Raw genomic sequence first — 26,418 nt, 5'->3', positions numbered from 1 at the left:
TGAAGCCCCTTTAGGCACTGGAGCTGCTCTAAGGTCCCCCCTTCAGGAGCCTTCTCTTCTCCAGGCTGAACAAGCCCAGCTCTCTCCCTCCCTCCCCAGAACTCTCAGTTCAGGACCCCACAAGTCACTAACCACACTGCCACCACTAAGCTCCCAGCCAGGGAAACTTTTCAGGGTTTGTGCTAAAAGAAAACCATGGCTGTGGCCTCTCTCATTGTGCCTCCCCTGTCACACAGCTCCTCAGCCAGGGGGGACACTGGAACATCAGCGTACTCAGACTGAGAGGACCCCAACAGCACAACTCCCCAGAGTGGGACATGTCATCGCCTCTGTTTCTGGAAGACATCATCAAATCCTTCAGCTCCTCTCTCCTCAGACTTGGAAGGGAATAATTATTGCACCCTTGCTCCTAACTAAACGTTCCTTACAGCCAAATGGAGCATTGGGAGGGAAGGAACACCTGAAACTGTGGACCTGCTCTATCCAGGTTGGGCAATTCTCTTCAGTGGGGAGGTGCTGGGGCTTGGTTTGATTCAGTGGTGACTCAGGTGACCTGCCAACATCAGCTGTCAAGCAGTGACATGGACAATCCCAGCTCAGCCTCTGGAAATCCAGCATGAGGACATGAGGCAGTGGCTTTGCTGTGACAGGGAAATACTGTGACAGGAGAGAAGAACAGTCACAAAAAGTAAGGACCAGCAAAGACATGCAGAGAAGAGGACAAGATGGGAAGAACAGGGAGCCCAGGGTGCTCTGGTGGAAGCGAGCAGGATCAGAAGGGAGCAGAGGCAGGAGTGCTGGCATGCACAAGATGCAAGTGGCCCCTCAGAAGATCACCTGCGTACATGGTAATGCCTTTGGAAGAGCAAGGAGAAGAAAACTCTTGTGCACTGACGTTTCAGTGCAGGCTGGTCCAGAGTGTTGACAGCTTGCTAACCAATGCTTTACACTAAGTTTATTCCCTATAAATAATTCCCTACAAATTGAATCCCTCCAACGGTCAGACCTGGAATCCCTCCCAGATGAAAGAACAAACATCCAGGTCTGGTTTTTAAACATAACAAATCTCATTCTGTGAGAGCAAGTTGTGGGGATAAAACCAGGCAGAGCAGGAGATGATGGTGCAGATTTCCTGTGTCATCCAGCTGCAAATGGGAAAACCTGACAAGAACACCCAGAGTGCAAACGATAAGCTATAAATTCACTTTTCAAATCTGTATTTTGACCAAAAATGTTTTCTTTTCAAAGACTGCATTAAATGCATGTTTAGAAAAAAAAGATATTTAAAACGTTAACAGTTCAAAAGTGTTTCAGAGGTTAAAAGTACCAAGAACTGAATGAATTCATAAACCATGCTAAAGGAATTGGGGACTTCAGAGGCTTGGAAGAACCTTGAAAAGGCTCACATTCTTGGTTTTATAGCCTGAGTTCATATTTTCATTGATTTTGTCCCATAATTGTAGGGTAATGAAGGATTTTCAGTGAAATATTTAATCTAAAGTCACTCTGAGACTCTGATTTTAGAGTTTGGTTCAGCAAAACAAAGAAGGTGTTTGCTAAAGGTATGTAACACCTGATCAGCAAAGACCGGGATGATAAGCAAGCTGCTTCTTGAATGGAACTCTCTGTCCTCCTCAAAGGAGAGGCTCAAGTGTGTCAGCTCCCCTAATCCCGTCACAGAAGCACTAAAGGAGTTTGGGCAGCACAGACATGTCTGGGGATGGCTTCCAGGAAAGCTCTCACAAACCAAGGGGCTCCTGACTGCTGAGCACTGGGGAAAGCGCTGGAACCAGGATCAGGGCATGGGAGAAGAGTGAGGAGAGGGAGAACAGAATAAAGGCATAAACTGGGACATAGCTCTTTATCATGGGGGACGCTGAAGGAGCTGAGTGCTGGTTTACAGAACATGGGAAAAGCCCCAGATCCCTGGGTTATGCTATAGGACATAACCTGTGTTGGCTGCTTGACTAAGTTTTGCCAACAGTAAATATTCCACAGGAAAAAAACAGCTTTCTATCTGCTCCTTGGGTTTTGTAAGTGCTCCTCTGATAAGGATCTGGGATAGTGCCCAGGGCTCTTTGAAAAGCGGCTACGTGTGTTTCGCCACAAGCTTCCAGGGAAGTTAGAAGGGCTGAGTAAGAGAAGACTGGATGAAAAACCCCCAAAGTTTCCTGTGCAAGTTTACAGGGGTTTCTAGAAGGGATTTTGCTGGATTGTTTTTTTCAGTGGAATTTGATGCTGCTCCTGGTGGGATCAGCCAGTACTGAGCAGTGCAGGGGTCCCCAGACCTCAGCACAGTCACATCACAGGGGTCTTAAAGAGCCTTTTTTTATCTTTAGGAGTTTGTCTGAACGTGTTTCCTCAGATACCAGCTCTTGGAGACACACAGAGTTGGCAAGCACCGCAGAACCATTCATCTGCCCCACAGCCAAAGCAAACTGCTGTGGCAGAGCTCCAGGATCAGTCTGAGATGTGTTTCACCACTGGAACATCTCACCTCTCCCAGCGGGCTGAGGAAGGGGGAACATGCTCTGAACGCGCTGGGCACCTGTGTACTGCAGATGGATTTTCCATGTTTCTTTTCTCCCAAATCCAAATCCTCTCCCAGCTAAAAGGCTGCACGTTCCCCTGAGGCTGCATTACAGTCACAACTCCACTGCAGAACCCCTTCAGTTTATTCCAGCCATCAGAAACAGCCTCAGTCTCTCTGCAGTCATTCCATCCTGAATTCTGAGCTCATTCTCTGTTGATACAGACCAGTACAAACTGTGCTAAAACCAACACTCTCCTTATTCTGTGGCTAGCAAATGTACAGAGCCTCATACAGTTGCGTTTTAAATGAATTTTGGTGGTTCCAAACTGGAGCCCAGAGACAGTTCCTCCCACCTTTCCCAAACCACCCTGCTCCTCAGTATGGATTTCTTGTCTCCCTATATCCCCAGTTCTGCAGCTGTAGCTTGTGCCTTTCACCTGCAGAAGGTCACCTGGTTATGCAAAGAGAACAAGCTCTTTCTCCACACTGCTCATCACTGCCGTGCTCTGCACACACACATCACGACACACACAGGGCAGTTCATAGCCCTTCAAAATCTCCCGAGTCTGTTTTCCCCTCATTTTGCAGTGTTGGATCGAGTTACTGCCTGTGAACCTCACTAGCAAGTGACTCGGTGGGGAATATGCTGGTGTGTCGGACGGACTCCCATGTGAAGTGAAGGATTCAGATATCTCTTCTCACACCTTTTCAAGACTTACTCCATTTCCTAGCACATCCTGGCATTAAACACATTTATTGCCATCTGAAGTTCCTTGCTCAATCCAATTTGTTTTCATTTCCCAAAAGCAGGAACTCAGTCCTCCCACATTTCTTCTTTTAATTTAATTACTTCAATCTTGTATTACCCTTCTGGACCCTTCCACAAGCATTAGCTCTTCCTTGTCCATTGAGGTCTGCTAACTGTTCCTCATGCAATGCTATGATGATGTGCTTTGGTACTAAAACCTCAGACTCAAAACTCTAAATATTAGATCGAAGCAAAGAACAGGAATAAGAACATATGAGATTCAATGCCAAATTTTTAATGGGAAAAATGTGGATGGAAATGAAGAAATAATGGTGCCAAGAACTGATGATTGAGCATTTTGCAATCAAAGGAGGATTTGACTTCAATTTGTTTGTAGAAAAAGCTGACTTTCTTAAAATAGCCCCCATGATGGCTGTGACTGGGTAAGTAGGTGTGGCAGAACTCACTTTGTTTTTCCATTCCTAAATGTCAGAGAAGTAAACTCCAAGTTTCAGAACTATAGCCTGAAGAAAAAACACTCATCTGAATCATCCCTTTTGTTTAATTAAGAAAAGAACCCCAGCCCCAGCTCTGCTGTGAGGAATGGCATCATAATTGGCCTCACCTCTAGGGAGGAGAAATTTTGGAAGGAGGGCTGCAGGTTGGGTTTGTCTCCCAACACCCTATCTTGAGGATATAAAAGAAGCACCAGGGCACTGAAGGCACGACACCTTCCTCTTCCACAGCAAGAGGCACACCTGACCGTACTGCTGCCTTGTGCTGCAGCCATGGCTACTTCCTTCATCCAGAGCTCTTCTTCTACCTATGGTGGTGGCTTTGGGGGTGGTGGTAGCTCTCGCCTTTCCTCAGTCCGAACGGGAGGAGCCTGCCGTGCTCCGAGCATACATGGAGGGTCTGGTGGCAGGGGTGTCTCCATCTCTTCAGCTAGGTGCGTCTCCTCTGCAGGAGGTGGATATGGTGGGGGCTTGTATTCTGGTTTAGGCAGCAGCAGTGGAGGAGGCTACGGGGGCTTTGGTGGTGGTGCAGTCTGTGGCTTTGGTGGAGGGGCTGGCTTTGGTGGAGGGGCTGGCTTTGGTGGAGGAGCTGGCTTTGGTGGAGGTTCTTGCTTTGGCGGAGGATCTGGCTTTGGTGGAGGTTTTGAAGTTGGTGGTGGCTTTGGTGGTGGAGATGGCCTTCTCTCTGGCAATGAAAAGATAACTATGCAGAACCTGAATGACCGCCTGGCCTCGTACCTGGAGAAGGTGAGAGCACTGGAAGAGGCAAATTCAGATCTCGAAGTTAAAATCCGAGACTGGTACCAGAAGCAAGCTCCCAGCAGCCCAGCCCGGGACTACAGCAACTACTACAAGATAATTGAGGATCTCCGAGACAAGGTACCACATTCATCTGTAGGGGAGTTCTGAGATGCATTACAATTGTGGAACTGCATATTCCACTTCTTTAAAATAAGCTAAAATAATCCCAAAATATATACTGAATTCTCCAACCAGGTATTTTGTGGTTATGAACATTCTAGCAGAAAAGAGTAGCTTTTTCTCAATTTTAAAACCAAATCTGTTGTACTGAAAATGTGCTGTGTGTCAAAATTAAAATGATTGCACTGAAAGTTAGCAAAACGTGCCAAATGTGTTTAGAATTATCAACAGACTTACTCAGCAATCAAACAGCAAAGACTGTGACAGATAGGCCTCAAAGGCTGACAAAATAATTCTTGCTGCAGGTAAGATGGGGTGCACAAAGGTCTTTCCTCATCACGTCTGTAATCTGGGTCACTCAAAGGTGTTATTCACAGGAACCTTTCTCCATGTTTCTTTCATTGCAGATCCTTGCAGCTACTGTTGACAATTCCAGAGTCATTCTGGAGATCGACAATGCCAGGCTGGCTGCAGATGACTTCAGACTGAAGTAAGCTTACATGAAGCACATGTGGCTTCTCTCTTCTCTCTCTCCCAAAACAGTTTTCTGATAGGCATTTTTCCTTGATAGCTTCTGATGAAAACCCCTGGCAAACACAATCCACGTGCTGAAGGATCAATTTGCAATGTAAATCTGAGAGAACACAGTACCCAGCTCACTAAGCTGTTTACATAATACATTCTAGTTCATGCCTTAGTTTTCTCGTGATGCTCCTATTTTTAATAGCCTAAATCACAGGGGGAAAGAAGATAGGAACAGGTTGGGATTTTCACCTAAAAGGAAGAGAATGGCATGAAGAGCTCACTGCTGGGTTGCAGTAGTTCTTTCTCAAAGAGTCTGAAATTTAGAATTTTCATTTAGAACCCACTCCTACACCCACTATACAATCTCACAGTCTGATAGCTCTACTGAACACAGACTCTTACATATTTCAGTGCTTGTTTCCTTTTTAAACCACAGGTATGAGAACGAGCTGTTCCTGCGCCAGAACGTGGAGTCCGACATCAACGGCCTGCGCAGGGTCCTGGATGAGCTGACCCTGTCCAGAGCCGACCTGGAGATGCAGATTGAGACACTGAAGGAGGAGCTGGCCTACCTCAAGAAGAACCACGAGGAGGTGAGAGTCCCTAAAACTGCAGAGAGGAAATTGCTTCCCTTTGGAATTTATGACCCTTGGGGGGGAAGGGGAAAATCCAAGCAAAAAACCCCAGGCAGCACTGCAGCTTAGTAAGAACAAAACTCTAACAATAAAACAATCCAAAGTGTGTCCTGGGAAGCATTTCTCTGATTCCAAACTGCTCAGACCTATTGGTTTCAGGGTGAAATTCATAAGCACATGACATGTCACTGAGAGAGTTAAGCTGAGTAAAAGAAATATCCATACAAGTTACATGCAAGTATGTGTTGTGTGTCAGTGCACAGAGAGCAGAAAAGCATGTGAGGTAAAATTTGATAAAGGTTATTATGGGTTCCACCACTGGTACTTGATAATAAACATCCTGCAGCCACTGGGTGGATTGCTGATGGCAGAGGGAGCCTGATGTTTTCATGTCCTCTGACCATGCAGGAAATGAAAGAGTATTCAAGCCAGCTCAGTGGAACAGTCAACGTGGAAATGGATGCGGCTCCTGGCATCGACCTGACTAGAATTCTCTCTGAGATGAGGGAGCAGTACGAAGCTCTGGCTGAGAAGAACCGTAAAGATGCTGAGGCCTGGTTCTTTACTCAGGTATAGTTACACCAGGAAACAGCCAACTAATGCATTGCCTCATTCTTGCTGGGCCAGCAGATGGGATGGGCTCCCCCCCTTTCTCAAAATAACTGAAAACCTTTTTATACAACATGTATGTGATTTTACAGTTGTTTTTAACTTTCAGACTGATGAGCTGAACCGTGAGGTAGCCACCCATACACAGCAGATACAGTCCAGCAAATCAGAGATCACCGAACTGAGACGCACAGCTCAAAGCTTGGAGATTGAGCTCCAGTCGCAGCTCAGCATGGTATGGAGCAGTGCCAAGCACACCCCAAGTCACAGCTAGCACACTCTCCCCTCCCTCCTTCCCTTGCCTCTCCTCAGATTCCCCCTCTGCAGGACAAACCTGCGTGCTAACCTGTTCTGACATGATTCCACTTCAGAAAGCTGGACTGGAAGCCAGCCTGCGAGATACAGAAGGCCGATACTGCGCCCAGCTGGCCCAGATTCAGGCCCTCATCACCAGCGTTGAGGAGCAACTGAGTGAACTGCGGTGCGACATGGAGCGTCAGAACCAGGAGTACAGGATGCTCATGGACATCAAAAGCCGCCTGGAGCAGGAAATTGCCACCTACCGCCAGCTGCTGGAGGGCCAGGACTCTCAGTACGTAACAATACACAGCCCCTATGCTGATTAGATAAGGTTAATAACCTGACACACTGTAAAGCAGTAAGTTGTGATTGCCAGGCTGACTCCAGATCACTTAAATTGCACTCGCTGCATATGCAGCCTTTGGAGTTCTGGCAAAGCAGATGCCCAGCAATGTCCCAGGCGCTGCTGTAACTCAAGCTGAATCTCCAGATCAATTGTGCTCATGGTTTAGAAATATAAATGCAACTATTTTGACTACAATGAATGAAAGAAGACACCAGGCACCTTATGTGTGTCTTACATGATACTCTTGTTGCACTGGAATTATAGTCTTTAGTCTGACGTAACTTATAAAAACCCATTCTCAGTGTTTCTTTAGCTTTTGGTGCTCTACACTTGTACACAGAGGTGAAAATGCTCATACTCATACACCAGTACTCCCAGCCAGAAAATAACTTGGCACAGACTACAGTTACTTTACTCAAATCTACATTTTAGTGACCATTTCTCATATATGCTCTATACATGGAATTCCTTTTGATTTCTGAGGAGGCATCAGCTCCTTACATTGTTTCTAGATTATGACATTTTGAGAAGGGAAGCACAGAGAGCCCTGTCGGAATCAAGAACTGGTCTGACTGCTGTTCCTATGTCCTGCTGGGTACCTGGGAGTGGCCTTCAGAGCAGAAACCTCCTTAACAATGGTACTAGTAAGGACACACCTGAGGCACAAACCATTGAAGGGAGCAGTGTGAGACCAGGGCTGGGCACCCGTGGCACTTCCTTGGTGGATGAAGGGTTTCAGTGGGTAGGATCAGTGATGGTCACTAATCAAGTATTTCTTCTTTCCTACAGGATGTCAGCAGTGAACCCTAAGGATGGTAAGCAAAATTTTGATTTAAAGAGGGGCTGAAATGATTAAATAAACTCAGAGTTTCTTCTTACTAACAGATTCCATTCTGTCTGCAATGACCGCATTCCTTATCATTTCCTGAAAAAATGCAATACTTTATCTTAGTGTATGTGCACTCTGTGCTTACCAAAATGACTGCATGAATTCCTCATGGGATTCTAAACTACCAAAATCTCCCAAAGATTCCTAAATTCCTTTGATTCACACACCACACAAGATATATTCAAATCTGATTTGTGATGTGCACCCTTAGGATTTACTGGGTTAAGATGGAAAGGCAGTTCCCTCTTTGGAATGTGAAAAAGACCTTGTGAGAAACAACCCCCCCATCATGCAGCTCCTCAGTGTTAGCACTACACTGGCCTTTTCCCTAACTGACTTTGCTTTTCTCCCACAACAGCATCTGCAAGCAGTAGTAGAGTTCGCATCAGTGTGGAAGATGATGGAAAACATACTTCTTCTCGTGACAGGAGATACTAGGAAAGAAACACGGCATCCTCTCTTGCATATGGCACCATATATAAGCAGCGCAGCCTGCATGCTGGCTAATGCTGAGAGAAATCATCCCCTTGTACTGCTGCCATATCACAAGAATGTAATCCAAGAATGTGCACCAGCTTGATAGCTGGCCTTAAACTTGTTCTCCTCTTTACCTGCTTGTGTGACTCTGTGCTCAGAGATGACAAGCTTGTTTTCTGTCTGCAGCTATACGGTTTCCTTATAAAAGAACCTGCATAATAAAGTTGCTGTTCTGCTTGTGCAAGTATATCCAGCCTATGTTGTTTTTCTGAGGTCAGAATGACCCTACCATGCACACGACCACACACCCACAAGAGATGCTCAAAGCATAACAACAGCAAGAACAACTTCAACAAGAATTATAAAGATGATAATGAACAAACACATATAAAGTGCCATTAGATTCCCCCAGGAATCTGAAGCTAGTATCAGTAAATACCTGAGAAGAGAATGCAAACAGTCCTTGGGCTCTTTGGCCCTGAATTCCAGGTACACAACATCACTATAGTTCATGCACAAATAAAGTGCACCACTAATGTCGTTCCATATACGTATTTACGTTCCTGCACTTCCTTCAGCCAAAAGGCAAATTCCTTCAGTGCTTGAGGAAGCACCAGGCAAGGTCCAGAGGAAATGGAACTGTTCAGTCAGCTTGCTGTGACTGTTTTGGCTTCCCTACATGACAAACAGTTTCATCAGGCCACTGCCTTTGCCAGCAGCAGGTAGTTTGCAAGGCTGCACTGCAGTCATGGCAGAGCCCCACTTGTAAAGACTTCAGAAGCATATAAAACATTCCCATAAATGCTGTATTTTGCTAATAGAACCTGTTAGGAAAATGTGTCATTAGCCTCATCGCTGCATATTTCAATCCACATCACAGTATCTACAGATACAGCAACATTTCCAGAATTATGTTGCTAGAATCATTTCTATCATATCTGTTTCTAGCATCATTTCTAGAATTATCTATTTTATTTCCCTTCCAACCTCTCAGAGCCACTATTTTTCTGTCTTCAATTTTCTGACATTTTAAACAAAACCTTCAAGGCAGCTGGCCTCATCCTCACAGCTGAGCCCTAAAGGAGGCTGTAGGGCCTTTGGTGTGCCACTGCTGGTATTCCCACAGGAAAGAATGGAAAGGAGCAAAGCAACATCACAATCTACCAGAAAAGACAAACCAAACAGTACAAACGGTATTTTTCCTGATCCAGAAATGAGGTGCCTATTATCTGTATCACTCAGACTGCAGGAGAGAGATCCTATGGCCCGAGGCCATGATCCATTTGTATTGCTGATGGGGGAGTTGAATCAATCAGTGATGGTCGCTGGATCTTCACTTGTACAACGCAGGTGTCCAAATATTCTGCCCATACTTAAACTGCAGCCTATAAATTCAGCTCAGTTCGCTTTTCACGGTCCAATTCAGTAAAACACGTAGGAATCCCAAACAAAGCCACTGGGGACGAGGCAGCCCCGGTCCCGCCAGCCCAGGTCAGCTCCCAGGCAGAGCAGGCTGCAAGTCCCCATCCAATGGTGCCATCTGCTGACAGCGGGTTCTCTCTTCACTCACCGTTGCTTTCATTCCGTACCGTGGTTTTTTGGTCTTCTCCATGGATCCTCAGCAAGAGTTGATGAAAACTGAGTGGCAACTTTTCCAGTTTGAAAGGGTTGTGCTTCAGACGAAACACATCCTCTGTGCCAGGGAATGACTTGCCAGCAAAAAAACCCCATGATGGCTCCGTATTTCATGAAACTACTGTGAAGTGAGAGGCTGCTCTGTGCCACACACTGTCAGCCTCACTGCCAGGCAAGCTGTGAATCCCACTGAGAAATTCCACACGAAACAAAGGATTCATTTTCTTTCACGTAGTATTATGTACACATATATGTAGTTATATTTCAGTGTCATATTTCATAGAACATTAGCTGGCTGAACTGCCAGGCTAGAAAATTCAGTCTGAAATTAGTCTGAATGAGCTAATACCATCAGGATATCATTGCTTCTATTAGAATTTCTTTGGGTTTCAGCTTAGGCCTTCGTTTTCTGGCTGGAGCTTTAAGCTCTGCTACCTCTTCAGCTGCAGGGCTGACACTGAACTGTCACTATGAACTGTACCTGTTATCAGGAGACTCTGTGATAGCCAAACCTCAGACTTACTGCAGACGCCTATCTTCAGTGATCCATTTCCCCACACAGTTAAAAGTGTTGGCATTTCTGTACAATGAAGTGCATGAGGAGAAAGAATGGATCTGTACTCCGTGGAAATGAAACTGGTAAAAAGAAAACCAAGAGGTGCTGAGCAGAGCCGAGGAGAGCCACAAGGAGGAGCTCAGGACCTGCTCATTCCCAGGATGGGGACTGGGAAGCATCCCGAGAGGGATGAGGTGCAGCAGTCCTGTATTACTGAAAAACCTCAAGTGAAACAAACAGAGAAAATAACGATTCCGTCAGGTTTCTTCCAGGATGGTGCAATTCTGCTCTGCACGGTCCCTCCAACCCAGTCAAATGAGTAACAGTGCTGGGTAAGCTTGGCACAGAGCTGAGCCTCCAACTCGGCACCGTGTCTGGTGCTGAGAGCCCATGTCCACCCAGCTTCCCACCTCTGCTCACATCTGCTTCCTCCCTCCTCTCCCTCCGAGGAGGATAAACCAAGTAACCCCGTCACCATCTCCTGAGCATCACGAGGAGTCACAAAACCCTTGCCAAAACCAGACCTGCCTATTCTGTATTTCATGAAGTGTGACAAAAGTCACTGAAACTTCTGAGAAAGGCTTTTCCTGCTGATTTCCAGGTCAGTATTTCAGGCTGGCAGCTTTAAATAATCACTTGAATTCTTTTAGTGTTGTTACAAACTCATATTCTAAATATTTTCTATAGCTAAACATATAAATACCTTCATAGTATTGACACTGGTAACAGCATATATCTCCATTACTGTGGGTTCCAAAAAGACTATGGAAATACAACGGCACCTCAAATCATTAAAAAAAATCATTAGGAAAGATTGTTAAGATCCAATTCTCCTGTATTTCACCAGGGATGGATCGCTGGAGGGACTAGCTAAGCCTTCCTCACTTTGGACTGCAGTTTTAGTCAAATGGCAAATGTTGGACAACTTCCTTAAAGCCACTCACAGGCTGCAGCTGTGCAGTATGTTAACGACAGCTTAATGGGATGTGCTTTGGGATTCACAATCTGCTGTAGTACTAGAGAAATACAACAGACAGAAAGTGTCTTGAGAGCCCCATCCTCTCTATGTAGTCTGGAACGGCTGATCCTCTGCACCTCATACACAGAAAAACATAACATATTAACTGCAGGGCTAGAGAAAAGTCTGAGGCAGAGCTGATCCTGTTCCACACCTCCTGATTGTAGCCACACCTCACCATTATCATATGAAAAGAGAAAGAAAAAAACAAAACCAAAACAACCAAAAGGAAAGCAGCCCGGTATGTGGCTGAGATTCCAAATAACAACAGTGTGTGCAGCCTCATAAATGCTTCAGAATTGACCAAGAGGAAGCACGTTTCATGATGACACAATCTTGTTGCTGTAGTCATTCATCGAAGGGAAACTCCCACAGGAAAAGGCATAAAGCTGCTTAGGGAAGGCTAAGAAGCTGCTCAGCGGTAGTCAGTCAAACATTGGGTTAGATTCACACCAGAGCTAACATGAGCACCAGCCAAGGCCCTTTCCAATTTTCTTCTGGGTCCCTCAGGGGTAGTTCAGGGTGTGGTCTGGCCCAGCCAGGAACTGCTTTCAGACCGTCAAGTGCAGGTGGTGGTGCCAGCAGCACACAAACCTCCTTCTCCTCCGCCAGACCCCTCTGGCTGGCTGCTGGCGGAGGGGCACCTTGGGGAGGCTTCGGCGAGCACCATGGGGAAAGCATCTTCCTGGGTGGGAATGAGAAACAGACTATGCAAAACCTGAATGACCGTTTGGCTGCCTATCTGGACAAGGTCCGTTCCTTAGAAGCAGCTAATGCTCAGCTGGAAAGCTGCATCCTAGAGTGGCACAAGACAAAGTCTCACGGCAAGAGGCATGACTTCAACCAATACGAGCAAAACGTCACTGACATGCAAAGACAGGTAAGTCACAGCTGCAAGTAACTGTGTCATTCTGTGCTTTTTTAAGAAATCTGGGTGCTCATTTCTGCTGATGGCTTTCCTTTAAAGAAAGTTAAATAAAACCTTTTCAGTGCTAGAAATACTAATGCAAGTGGGTACAGGACCTGGGCATGTACATTCTTTGGGCTCCCGAGAAGGAGAGTGGGGTACTGGAAGGAAAGAAAGGTTGCAGATGGCAAAGGGGGGTTCTGCAAGAGCTGTAGCATAAAAGGGTTTGTACTGCCAAGTGTTCATCTCTGTACATGAAACTGTGGTTGGAGTAACTACATCTGGCAGAAGCTGGTCTTTTTGACTGCACATGTATTCAAGCAAATTACAAAGCAGGCAAGCTGAAGAGCCTGCCTTCTTTCATGCGTGCTCTCTTTAGACATACTGTTGCATTTTGGTTCTTTGATTCCTGTGGTGGCAGACAATGAAACTACAGGAGTTTTGGGTCCAATGAGCTTATGTAATCAGATGGAAAAATACTTCATTGTAATTAAGAAAATAGCAGTGACAAATTCCTTGTGGATGTTTTCACTATAATTAAAAGGAGAATTTCTGGTTCTTGCCAGTCGTTAATATTAACGTGCAACAGTAACTCTTTCAATCTCCCAAACTCACGTGTCTTCAAATTCAAGCATAGTATTAATCAGGATTCCTAATGAACATACTTAGCGCTGGAACCATCTGTGTGACTAATCAGTGTCATTAACTTTACACAGCCATACGGGGCAAAACCCAAAGTTACTCCAAACACGGTGCTTTAGTTTTTGCTCTACTTTTTCTACCATGGTTGCTTGGCATTCTCAAGACCCTAAGGAATGTTTTTCAAGAGGGTTTGGAGATGGCATTATCCCACAGCTTTGGGGACTAAGGCTGGGGACTTAATCAAACTCCCTGCTCGGTGTTAAATGTGTTGCCTCCAGGCAGAAGATGAGGCACTCTGACCACAGACAATGTGGAAGGAGAGCCAGAATTGTCATCACCTAGTTCTAAGGATAAAGAAAGGTCATCTGTCTCCAGCCCTAGCTCTTGAGCAGGGTTCTTTTTAATTGATCCAGAGATAAAAACTTGTTCATCGAGAATATAAACGTGTTCACATTGATCTGGCATTAGTAAGACTTAGGAAGACAGACAGTACGACTGAATAGTGCTGACTGGGGTAAAGCCTCACTTTTGAATAGGCTGTACCCAAACCACTTAATTTTAACCCTCACCACTTAAAGAGCTGTTGCTGGCTCCAGGCAGCTGTGAGAGCTAAGGCTGTCCTGGCTGCGGTGCCCATGCTGGGAAGAGCTAGTGAAGGGTTATTTACAGGCGACAGCTCAGGCGTTTAACCCAGAATTTTTACTTTCTCTATAAATTATTGCAATTAGTACATGACAGCCAATAAAATGAGTGAAAATACAGCATCTCATTATTAACCATAATTAAAGCAAGCATTAATTAAAAAGGTGAAACTAATGGAGGACATAAAATTAAATTGAGACAAAATTTAGGTTTCTGCATCCAATAACCCAGAACATCTATGATACACTGTCTGCCTAAACTTGGAGACACATAGTCATCTGCGTCCTGCATTTTGGTCCACGCTCTGCCCTGGATGTCCGAGTTCTGGACAAATGTGTCAGATGGAGCAACAAGTTGCCTGACTCCAGCCTGACTCCATTCCAACCCCGATACAAAGTAAAACAGCAGAAGTTCCTCACGGATCTCATGCAAAGATTGATACCACTAAAGCAGCAAACTGATTTACAAAACACTCAAGAAGCGAGGCTCAATGCTGGTGGATAAAAGACACAAGAAGTCAGTGCAGGAAAGCTTCTTGATAAAACCCTGTTTGAGAAGGAATTTGAGTGTATTTCACATATAATAATGTGTGAGTTCTTAATCAGGTTAGCTGTAAGTTTGGGGGTTGATATTAGTGATGCACCCATATTCATGAGGGATGTGGTGAAGAATTCTGTGTAATTCTAACCAGCTGAACAGCCACATGTGAAATGTGTTGTTACTGGGATAGCAATGGGCGTCATCCAGCAAGTGACAGGACACTGACAACTGCTTTGATAGCACAGACTCGTAAAGCATTTCTGTAACTGTTGCTTTGTTGCTTTTTTATTACGAAATGGCACAAAGTGGAAGAACTCACATGTTGCTTCCTCAACGCCTTGTTACCTTCCATGGTAAAATACACCATTTTCTAGTGATGGATTCAAGAATTGCCTCTTCTCTGACAACAAATTCCAGGCAGCAACACATGAAGGGGATTGTTACACTTCTTCAGCTGGCCTTGATCATGTCCCAGGGCAGGATTGGAGGTGTGCTGCTAATTGCTCAAGAATGTGCAGTCTGTTAACAGATTAGTGAAAACATTCCACAGGCACCTTCTTCTTTACAGTGAGAGGTAAACTTTTGACACTTCAGGACAATTTTGTCATTTCCTCATTTCTCTGTGATTCATTTAGGTGTGGGAAGTCTTACTCCAAGGCGCTGAGAGCTCTGTAAATGGCTAATGATTTCTGCACAGCCATAGCACACCTTGGTTTGCTATGTCAGTGCTGAGCAAAGGCAGCTCTTGAAACTGCAACCCTGCTTCTCCTTCCTCTGTGTTAGAAAAGGACACAAGATCCCTCAGTTACCAGATCCTACTAATTACATATGAATTCCTCCTAGAACTCTGTCAGAGATTTTGACTGGAATACTGAGGGGTTTGTATTCAGATCTATAGTTCAAAGCTATTTGTGTTAACAGGGCTTACAAGCCTTTTCAGTGCCTGCAGAGTACACTAAGTGAATGATGCCATGCACTCTCTCCTGCAACTTTTAGGGCAATTATCAACATCCCAAAGCAAAAAGAGAAACCTGAATTAATCCCTCCACACTGCTGGAGGATTCAGTGAATAACAAGAATAGGTGAATAGTTGGCTGGACCATGACGACTACATGCCAGTGTTATTCTCAAAAAGACAATCAGGCAATTTCAGACTAAGGCACATGGTAGACTGGAGGGCTCCTGCCATTCTTGTCTGCACCCCACCACTGCTGCAGCAAGGTGTCCCTGCACAGGCTTACTGATCAGCATGGGATTCATTACAGCATTTAGATTATATTCAGACACAGCTTAATAATTCTTACTGAAATTTGCCCTCAAGATGACCACGGCTGCTCTTCCAGCTATGCTAATCAGAAACAAAATCAGTTCACAAAAAAAGAGAGGAAGACAGTGATTGTTACTCTATAATATCCTGTGAAGTTTGTGTAACATTATTCATATCCTCTACCTAGCCAGGAATAAGAGGACTCATCCTGCTTCATATCCAGAAAAATAAAACATAGGGAAAAGTAAGATTACAGACAAAAACTGCAGAAACATCTACGTGAATCAGGAAACTAAGCTGCTTTAATTCATGTATACTGTGTAACATGGGAATTCTACTGTTTAGATGCTTCCTACAAGCAGCTGGGAGTCTAACCCAGCACAGGTTATTCACCAGCACCATGGGGCAATGCTGAGTCTCCTGTTGGATTCTCTGTTTTCCAGATTGAGGATAGCAAGATCACCAATGCCAGTATCCTTTTACAAATTGATAACGCTAACATGGCATCTGAAGACTTCAGGCTCAAGTAAGTTCTTCTTTGGTTTCCTGATTGAGGTGGAAAGAGGGTTAAGCAAAATATGGCTTTTTCTAGATAATCCAATATGCAACTGACTTCACGGAGGTTTTCTGGTGATACTGGGCAAATAAAACCAATGTAGAACAGGAAAAGAATCCAGAAAGGATAAAAAGGATGCAAAACCCACAAACGATTGCTGAACAGTCTTGAGTCACCCTGTTTATGATACTTAATTCAGGTCCTGAAGAGCAGGTTTTACAGCAGACACTTGATACTTGTGACAAAAGGCACTTAAAACTGTCACCTGGGAATACAAATTAACCCTTGCCTGCACTGCGCTTCCCCTGTCCAGTCCCAATCCATTTCCTGTATGCATCACCTCTTCCATCCAGCTCTGCAGGCAATACCTGTCCTGCAGTAACTTCTGCTTCCAAGTCTTCTCAGTCAGACTTCTCAGAAGTCATAAAGATTTGTCTTATTTTCAACAGATGATGAGGAGCTATTAAATAATCTCCCAGGTTTTGGTGATACTGTAGCAAACCTAAATCCTCTGAGCACTGCATTTCTGCCCGGCCTGGCCCTTCTTCCATTATCATTCAGTAGTGACACAAAAGGAAACTTGCAAAATGAGTCTGAGGGACTGAACATAGAAAACCTACCAGAGCCCACAAAAAATGAGGTAAAGCGAGAGATTTTTGAGGAGCAAAAGTGCTTCATATACCCAAGGGAAGACATGGTGGTGTCTTTCTGACCACCTCAATACAAGTGGCAAACTGCAAGAGGTTAGAGAGGAATGTTAAGAACTGGCTCCCATTACATTACCCCTGTTTTCTGAAGGACTGAAAAGTGACCAGTTTGGAAAAACTATAGCAAGCATTGATTGTTGATGCTGTTATCACATCTTCACTGGCAAACTTTTGAGAAGCATGCTCTCAAAGCTTTCACGGTGAATGTTAAAATGCAAAAAAGGAAAATGAAAGAAAGAGCAATTATTTCCTATTATATAGGAGGAATTGTGAGGAAGAAAGAAACCCAGTAATGAAACCCATCTGATTATTAAGACTATACAAGAATATTCATAGAATGTATTTTAGAAATAGAATGTGTTTCCTTGGGTGCTATGTTCTCTCTAGTTCCCTACACAGAAGACTCAAGCAAGCCGACTTCTTTTCCCTCCCAAAGGTATGAAGCAGAGAAGTCGCGCAGGCAGGGAGTGCAGCTTGATGTGGAGAACCTGCGGAAGGAGCTCGATGGCCTGACCATTATTACAACAGACCTGGAAATGGAAATCGAGGGCTTGAGAGAAGAGCACATCCTCAGGAGGAAAGACCATGAGGAGGTAGGAAAAGTTCCACTTGGTAAAACCCTATCACACAAATCTTTGCTACCATGTAATTAACTTTGAGGAAGATCCACAGTCTATAAATGGCATTGATGATTCAGAACCAAACCGTGTTTCTACACAGGCCAATGAGAGTCAGATGAGGCACAAACTTTGTGTGCTACTTTATCCACTAACCTGGGATTTCAGAGAGGATAACATTGCTGTATTTTCTCCCACTCTTTTCTAGTTATCTATCCATCTGTCATACATAGCTAATAATATCTTACACATTTGACAGGAATGTCCTCAGAAATACTTAGATACAAATACACACAGATTGCAAGTAAGTAGGAATTGTTACTGCTTGCTGGTGAGTTTTACTCATCACAGACTTTTTCCTCCACTCTGGATATACCATTTCACACAATCACAGAGCACAGAGGAGTGGCTGAGGTTGGAAGGGACCTCTCGAGTTCACATCAGCCAGCTGACCTGGCTAAACAGACCTTCATTCCAATAGGAATGGTTGCTGAAATCAAGTCAAAGGACTTACTCTTGGAAAACCCTGACCACAGTCATTAGATAATACTATTAATTATCCAAAAACACAGTGCTCTGCATCCTCTTGGAGCTATAGCCCCGTGGGCCCTGTTATTCCCACATATACAATGCCACTGCTCGACACTGTTTTCATTTTGCTTCATCGGACGTTGTTTTCAGTTATTACCTAAGGCAGAACCAAACATCCTACTTGGGATCTGTGGACTATTAGAATGGATAGTCGAAACACAAGGGTTACACAGCAGCAGGTGAAGCTGCCTTTGGCTGTAGTATCCTTATATCCTTACAGCCAACGATACTACTGAACAGCTGGAATAAAACAGTTCTTGGAAGCAGGGCAACCACCAGAGACATCGGTCTGGCCAGTTGATCTGCATTTTGGAGGCTGTGATGTCTTGATCTGCATTTTGGAGGCCGTGATGTCATACCCTGAAATGCTGCTTTGCTTAGTGCTTGTGAAAATGGTACCTAGCACATAAGATTGTGCTACAGCAACAGGAATGTTCCCAGACCTGCTTGACTTGTCCTGTAATTATGTTGTTTACACAGTAATTATATGCTTTAATCCAATTATTCCTTTAACAATTACACAGAACTTTTACATTGCTCTCCTGTAAACTTACAGTTCCATAAATATTAACATACAGGGGAAGAAAGATGAAATTACTGTTAGATTTTCATCAAAGGTTTTGGGTTCCTAATAGTTAAATAAATAAAAAATGGCAGTGCTTCAGCAAGCATGTATCTGCCAGGAATGTTCTATGAAGAGATCTTCTCACATGGTTTTTATTGAGCTCTCTGGCACAGTTTTGCCAAAGGACCAGATGTAAGTCACTGGTTTAAGTCACGTCACAGTGTTATTCATATATCAATTCTCCAAATAGTGTTAACTGAATATAGATAACAATTAACCTACCATAATGAAAAAATACTAGAGATATTGTGAGAGGGTGGAACTGAAGGAGACAAGACAGGGATGAAAACTTTCCACCTTCATAAACAAGTTTGCTTGTTTCCTCTGCTAATATATGAATAGAACATGGAAGCAAATCGCTCATCACAAGACTTCAAAGTCAATGTAAAAGTAAACGCAGCACCTCCTGAGGACTTAGCCAAGATTCTAGCAGAAATAAGAGAAGATTATGAAGCCATCATCGAAAAGAATCGTCAAAGCCTGGACAGCTGGTACAAGGAACAGGTAATGGCTGTTTCCTGCTCATTTCACAGATGTTGCTGTATGTGACTGACCAAACTCAGAAAGCTTTTCTCTTGCCTTTGCTCCCTAGAGCACAGCGATGTCTCTGGCAGCAACCCCGAACCCAGAGCAGATACAGCGCAATGAGACCGAGATCAAGGATCTCACACGTACATTACAGTCCCTGGATATCGAGCTGCAGGCACAGATGAGTAAGGTATCAACTGCAGACATCTCTGGCTGGTTACTTCATATATTCTCAGAAACAAGTCATGAACCAGCTCTTCATTCAAACCCATAGTGCAGCACAATTCCACTGTAGTTATTAAAGTATCAGTGACATTGCTGTGAAATTTGGACCACACTTGGCTTTACCAGAATATGTAAAATAGATTTGAGACCACTGACAAGAAGGGAAAACTTTATGGCTCTCCTTAAAACAAAATAAAGAGATACTATCATGGGATAGCTGACTCCACACTCTAGAAAGAAAAAATGGCCTTGAAGTCAGATAGTAGTAAAATTTCATATTTATAACCCTTATAAGAATACATGAAATATATGAACTGTGAAAAATGGTGGGAAATCTTCAAAAGTGTTACTCAGCTCTTGTATGGTTCAAGCTCACATACTCATGGCTTGGAGACTTCAGAGCAATTCTGGGCAGTAAATGCAAGACAGACAAAGAGTCACCAGTTCCAGGGGCGCAGCCTGTGAGCAGAACCACTGAGGGGTAAATCACTCAGGTTTTGCCTCTCATTATGCACACACGACACAGCCTTATGATCCTGCTGCCTTCACAGGAATAGTCATGCAAATGTCTGAGTGTTTAAATTACCACAGTCTTAATTTTGCAATCTTCTAGCTAGAGACCAAATTTGCTGGCATTTCTGCCTTGTGACTACCACATAAACACTAATCATGGTATTGGTATTATCTACTCCGTCAGAAACACATGCTGGAAGATACCTTGGCTGACACTCGGAATTACTACGCTGTTGCACTTCAAAACATGCAGCAGATCATCTCCAAATGTGAGGAAGACCTAAGCCAGGTTCGTCATGACATTAAGCAGCAAAATAACCAATACAAGGTTCTTCTTGGGATCAAAACCCGCCTGGAGAAGGAAATTTCCACCTACCGCCTGCTGCTGGAAGGGAATGCTGACGGGTAAGGCAGAGCCGCCGGGACTGGAACAGATGAGAAGAGAGTTCTCATATTCGGGTTATTTATTTGTTTGTTTGTTTATGCTTAATCAAAGCTTGTGAGTTCCAGCCTACATCAAGGGTTGGTATTTTAATGGGATGGATCATAATAAAAAGCCTGAACCACTTGGTATACAGAGAAACCTGTACCCATGGGATTGGGATTACCTAAATTAATATCACTTTTCATTAAAGAAAAAAACCACCCTATATTCCCACAGCATGCCAGCCTCAGCAAAGGAGAAAATGCCAAGTTCAGTAAAATTCAGAGCCATTTTCTATATTTCAAACAAATTCTAGATCAAAAAGAAGCCTGAAGACAAGTTTCAATTTTTTTTTGGCTGGTCACAAGCACGCAAATGGGCAGAGCACATTCCGACACTGATGCTGGCTGCTTCTCCCCATCCCTGCCCTGCCTGAAGCCTCTGCTTGCAGCAGTCCTGGAGCCTCTACTGCTTATTCTCTCACCTTGTATACAGAGTATTGTCTTCTTTACCCAAAATCAGAACAAGGAAGCTTAGCACCCTTCAGAGCTGACAGTCTCAGAGAGGCCGCAACACAGCACCAATTACAGGGTTATTTGTAAGAAGCCAAAGGGGATCAGGTTGAGGAACTCCTAACACAGGCAGAACAGGGCAGCTGCCCACAGCGAACAACAGCCAGTGTCCACAGGACTGGCTTCAGGTCAGAGTATCAGTAGCTGAGACTATCCCAAGAAGAAAAATTCTCGTGGTGTGAAAGCATTATGTTTCTCTTTTCCCAGTGGTGGGAGGTCTCCTTAGAATCAGTGAGCAGAAGGGGATGAAGAACTTCTGGAAATCAGCATAATCATTATCTTTTCTCTGTTTCATTATCCTTACAGGATCGCAAGAAAATGTGATGCAAGAGCTAAAGGTAAAAGCCCCCTATTTGGTTCTCTATAGACTCTCCATTATTGTTATTTCCAATCATATTCTACTCAGAATAATGTTACCCTTCCATGACTGAGCTGTGAAAGGTTTTCAGACCAGTTATTGTACATGCAGGCCATATTATAAAATAACTCCCATGATCCATTGGTCCTGTGAAGGGCTGCACCTCAGAGCACGTTCTGCTGGGGCTGCCACTCATGGAGTACCTTCAGACTGACCTCTGCTACCCAAACACAAGTGCAACGCTCAGACTCAGGACTAAAGCTTTCATGGCATAGGAGGAGGCACAGAGACTCCATTTAGTGACTAAAACTGTGTTAGGGCTTGGGAACAAACAATAAATCTGCATGTCTGGCAACTCACAATCCGGCATGAGCATGACCTACAGACATGCAGGAGAATCTGCTCTGAAGTTACATTTGCATTGGCTGGGATGGAGCTGTGTTATTCATTTGCCCTGACCTGGACAAGACTTGGGGTGACTTTCTGGCAGTACATTTCACAAAGAGCAGTAATAAGTATTGACCTAAAGGGCAACATGTGAAGATAAATCAGTTGAGGAGGTAGCTGGTAAATGACTGTAAATGAAGCTTTCCCTGCATCAGCTTCTCTCAGCACTGCTTCTTGTCTAACTCAGCTCTCTTCTTCTTTCAGAACATGCTGGGCTGACCAAAAGAAAGATCAAAGCAATTGTCCACGACAGTGTGAATGGGCAGGTGGTGTCCTCCACCATCAATGAGATCCACCAGCAAGCATGAAGTAGAAAGCTCTGCTGACTCCTGGCTTTCTTGGCAGCCTGAGCTGCGACAACCCTTCTGTGCACCTATGTGCTGTTATGTTGGTCTCCCTGTGTGTAAAACAGGGATCCTGTTGTGAGCTCTCTCCTCCCATGGTGTGCAGCTCGATGATCAAAGGTGCCCTACAGAGTTAAGTAGAGCTGATATTGTAAATTTAAAGAGCTTTTAGTCATCAAAATGCCAAAGAAAAGCTATTCAATGGAAATGACTGGCTGAGCTGGTAATATATGTACTATGCACATCTCACTGGGGCATGAATCTCCATCTGTGATTCATTTATTGCTCTGCAAATTAACTATAATTTAAAGTGAATAATCTCTCAGCTTTTCTGCTGGTCTTATGTTTCTCAGCATATACCTCACCGCAGCCAATAAATTCTTTTCCATTACTTGTCTGGTCATTGGAATTTACTATTTTGCTTTTTCTCACACATGCACCCAAGTGGCAGGTTATTGACATAGGTCAGGACTGCAGAAATCTCATTGTTTCAGGAGGTATAAAACTGGAAGGACATAACAAAGAAGACAAAGAAGACAAGAGGTGACACAAGGTATACATGACATTTGCATAAGCAAAACTATTAGACTTCCCTATGTACAACGTTTCAATGTCACCATTTAAAACAGCATTATTAGCAGCGTTATTGTAAAGTACACTCACTTTACTGCAGCAGTCACCTCAGAAACATTTCTTTGTTCTTCAGCTTTAGAGAAATTTTCTGCAACTGCCTTTACACCCCTTCCTTCAGAGACCACAAGCACTTTTCCAGATACTCTCATTTTTTTCTCACTGACACATTTCAGTTATTTGCTTTCACATTAATGTTCCCTGGGTTTGGTGATGGGCTCAGTGGTCAGGACAGACTGGTGTATGCAGCGTGTGCTACGGGCAAGGGAGAGGCCCAAATGCTTAAGCGAAGTTCAAGCTTCTTCCCCCTTCTCCCATCAGCCCAAGCACTGCCAAGCAGGAGACCCTCATAGCAACAGGAGAACTCCCAGTGATACACAAAGCCAAAAACTGAGCAAGAAAAAGAGGACTATTATCAGGCCTGTTAGAGGAAGACTGTAAAGCAGAACGAAGAGAGACAAAATGGAGCACAGTGAATGCCTGTACAGATTTGCATTCCAAAGTCAATGTCTGCATATAAACCAGTGTGTTCAGGGCAGTCTCATATTCATGAGCAAAACTGTCATTGTGCTCTTTCGTACTCACTCCTAAGGCACTCTCAGACAGGATTCCTGCTCCCAGCTTTCCTTTGAAACAAGGCTTACATAAGAAAGTGAAAATTTCAAAGAAAATGCAGATTTATTACAAAGTCCATCTCCGTGATACAATGTTTTCCTACTGGCATGTTAGGACCAGCTCAGGATTCCCCTTTGCCCCCCCCCCCCAACTCTCCACCCCTGTTGCACAAAGAGATCCCAAAAGCATTGAATGGATTACCTAATGGTTTCTTTAAATTGGGTAAAACTTGTAGTACAGGATTAGTAACTCTTGGCTAATTAACAATGTCCTTCCTTATGGCTTACCAGATTCAACAAGCCAGACCTGGTGTTTGCAGCATCTGGACAAAATACGCCCAGGTTTTCTTAAACAGTTTTCTCTGTAATTTAAAGCTGTATTCCCTTATCACATTTACAGAGCATAACCCCATTGCTGTGATACACATAATTAGTATTATTTCCAAATCAAAGGGAAGTATCTCTGCTTTGTGCTAGGTTCTGCTTGTGCTAAACTACAGGGAAAGAAGGAAAAACAAAAAATGGACATGCTTTATAGAACACACCCGTCCTTCGTTAACATTCCTGAGCAATGCATTGCCTTTACTCATGCCCTAGTGTCCCCTCACACAGTGGTAGAGATGCTGCACACTCTGGTGTTAGGCCTGGCTACACTCCCAATGGCACTGGCCAAGCTGTAGCAGAATTCCCCTTCCACACCACTTCCCTGATGGCTTTAACCTCCTCTCACCCCTGTGCCAGTGCATTCTGTAATGGTCAGACCAGCACAGCTCACACTGACCTCACCGTCTGCTCTGTTTACAAACACCAGTACAGGGCCATAGCTCTAACACATGAAGTAAACCAGGCAGTCCTTAGGCATACAAGCACTACTTACACAACGTTCTGGTTTCTAAATAAAAGCAGTATTCTGTGGCAAAAGTGGGTTATTTCTGGGGGGTTCTTCATGGCTTTAGAATACTCTGTACAACTGCCAATTTCCTTTCTGTTCCAGTTTATGATGCCACGTCCCCAGCCATATGTTGCCCTGTATCTAGTGGTTATTCATTATTTCTGAACTTGTGTTCTGGCAGATAAGCTATGCTTTTCTAAATGTATTAGGGTATGTCTGCTCCCTACATAATAACTAATGATACTTCTATTTACCACTTGCATGCACTGGTACCATTCTATTCTCATAACATGCCGAGAGATGAAGTTAGGGAGATAATGAAGGGGGGTAATATTATCATTCCCATTTTATTGCTTGAGAAACTGGAAAAGAGATGACACAAGTTGCTCAAGGCTGCAGAGAAAGCCACTGATAGCGACTAAATGAGACTTCATCACTTCACAGCTTCTACTTACCCAGCTATTAGATAATATAACTTCCCCAAGAGCCATTCTCTAGTTACTGCAATGCTTTCTGTACCTGATGGCACAGTAGAGAGAACTTGATGGATTCATTTCCAGCATGTACTGCTGGGCAAGACGCTGCACACTGATGATGTTCTTCAATGTACATGTGCCAATAGCTCTACTCATCAGTCCATAAAGAGCACTGGGCCTGGGTGCCTTTGGTGATGCTGTACTTTTTGTGGGACTTTAAAAAAGAAATGGCGTACATGTTCCCTTCCCTTAGTCTCAGATCAGTGTCTTGAAGGAAAGGAAACTTTAAGGAGTGTGATTCTGTACTGCTTGAAAAATAGTTTTATTAATTCTTTGCATTAAAACTGATTAAACTCCAGTAGCTGGGATTAATTCTACTTCAGTATTAAATATACACAGAAGTGCTGTTTCAACATCAAGGCAGTGACTGACCCAGGCCCAAAGAAACTGCAGTTCTAAAAGTCTGAACTATCACACAAAATAACCCGCTTAAGGTGAATGTATACCATTTCCCATAAATGGAATAGGATAACAAAAAAATATCAAGAGAAGAGAATGTTCTTTCTAAGTCTCAAGGAATGATGTAACAATACTCCTGCAAACTAACAAGCCACAGGAGCTCACAGTCTATAAAAGGAGGCTGAAACCATCCGCATTCACAAATCACTGCTTGTAGTTTCACCTGCCATTTAAGGAAGTCCTGCACTAAATAATCCTCCAAGGTGATTTATAACAGACTTGACTGCACTCCAGGACATGTATGAGTCAGAGCTCATTTCACTTGTAGAAATGGTAAAACTTATTAAGGTATATTACAATACGCAGCTTTGGTAAGTGAATTGTTGATCCCCTGGAAGAAGTCTGCAATGAGGTAATGCCACAGTGGTTTGTGCTATTAATCACACATTCCTTCTGGTGATGTGGCCACACATTGGCAGGTTTCTTTCTTATTTATGAACAAGACATTTCTGTAGAATGCGAAATTTCTGCTTTCTGCTGCCTTGTTAATCCAGGTGCAGAGTTAATGAAGTAGTTTCAGAAAGAAGAAAGGAGAATCCAGCATTTATAGCACTGCTAAAACCACTGTTCACATGCTATTATTGAAGGAGAGAGAATAGGCAGAAGAGCCGGTAAAACATTTCACAATGTCCACACCCTGACCTATAAAGGTTTCTACAGTTTTGCTGGGAGATGCCTGGTCCTGTGGATGAATCATTTAGAAAAGGGAAGGATCTATAAACAGGGAAGCAAGGGAAGAATAAGGCTTGAGAGGCCTGCACCCCCCATCCTCCTCAGGTCCAGAATTATATGCCAAAAGCATCTTAACTATTGACTGTACTCGTACTTCTGGCTCTGTGAAATGATGCGTGAATTTTCAGTATGCATTGCTTCCTCAGAATTCCTTCCTCAGTCCATTTCTTCATTCCTTCTTAATGTGGATTCTTGAGGTACTTTTAACTGTACAACCACAGTGAAATGAGTCTCTTAAGCCACACATCCGGGGGCTGGCATAAAAAAATGTTTGCCCAAATATCATATTAAGCTGAAGCATCAACATCTTACAGTCTGCTGCCCCTGTGACAGCAGCTCATAG

General features: G+C 43.8%; 2 protein-coding genes across 2 annotated transcripts; both read left to right on the top strand.

Moving 5' to 3' along the window:
• Window positions 1-3,624: 3,624 nt before the first annotated feature.
• Window positions 3,625-8,745, top strand: LOC133217059 (keratin, type I cytoskeletal 15-like). The gene is made up of 8 exons (XM_061362189.1): window positions 3,625-4,675; window positions 5,125-5,207; window positions 5,679-5,835; window positions 6,286-6,447; window positions 6,596-6,721; window positions 6,858-7,078; window positions 7,922-7,947; window positions 8,380-8,745. The coding sequence occupies exons 1-8, from the start codon at window positions 4,070-4,072 to the stop codon at window positions 8,457-8,459; spliced, it is 1,461 nt and encodes a 486-aa protein (XP_061218173.1). The 5' UTR covers window positions 3,625-4,069; the 3' UTR covers window positions 8,460-8,745.
• Window positions 8,746-11,779: 3,034 nt separating this feature from the next.
• Window positions 11,780-22,605, top strand: KRT23 (keratin 23). The gene is made up of 8 exons (XM_061362188.1): window positions 11,780-12,587; window positions 16,149-16,231; window positions 17,405-17,561; window positions 19,144-19,305; window positions 19,394-19,519; window positions 20,252-20,472; window positions 21,370-21,401; window positions 22,073-22,605. Exons 1-8 carry the CDS (start codon window positions 12,171-12,173, stop codon window positions 22,174-22,176), a joined length of 1,302 nt encoding a protein of 433 aa, XP_061218172.1. The 5' UTR covers window positions 11,780-12,170; the 3' UTR covers window positions 22,177-22,605.
• Window positions 22,606-26,418: the final 3,813 nt, after the last annotated feature.

This window comes from Neopsephotus bourkii, unplaced genomic scaffold (assembly GCF_033783945.1).
Source record: "Neopsephotus bourkii isolate Nb327-2 ecotype Australia unplaced genomic scaffold, CSIRO-AGI_Nbou_v1 NB_1090, whole genome shotgun sequence".
Lineage (NCBI taxonomy): Eukaryota > Metazoa > Chordata > Aves > Psittaciformes > Psittacidae > Neopsephotus > Neopsephotus bourkii.
Note: the sequence above shows the minus strand (reverse complement) of the source record. Positions and strands in the feature narration are given on the sequence as shown.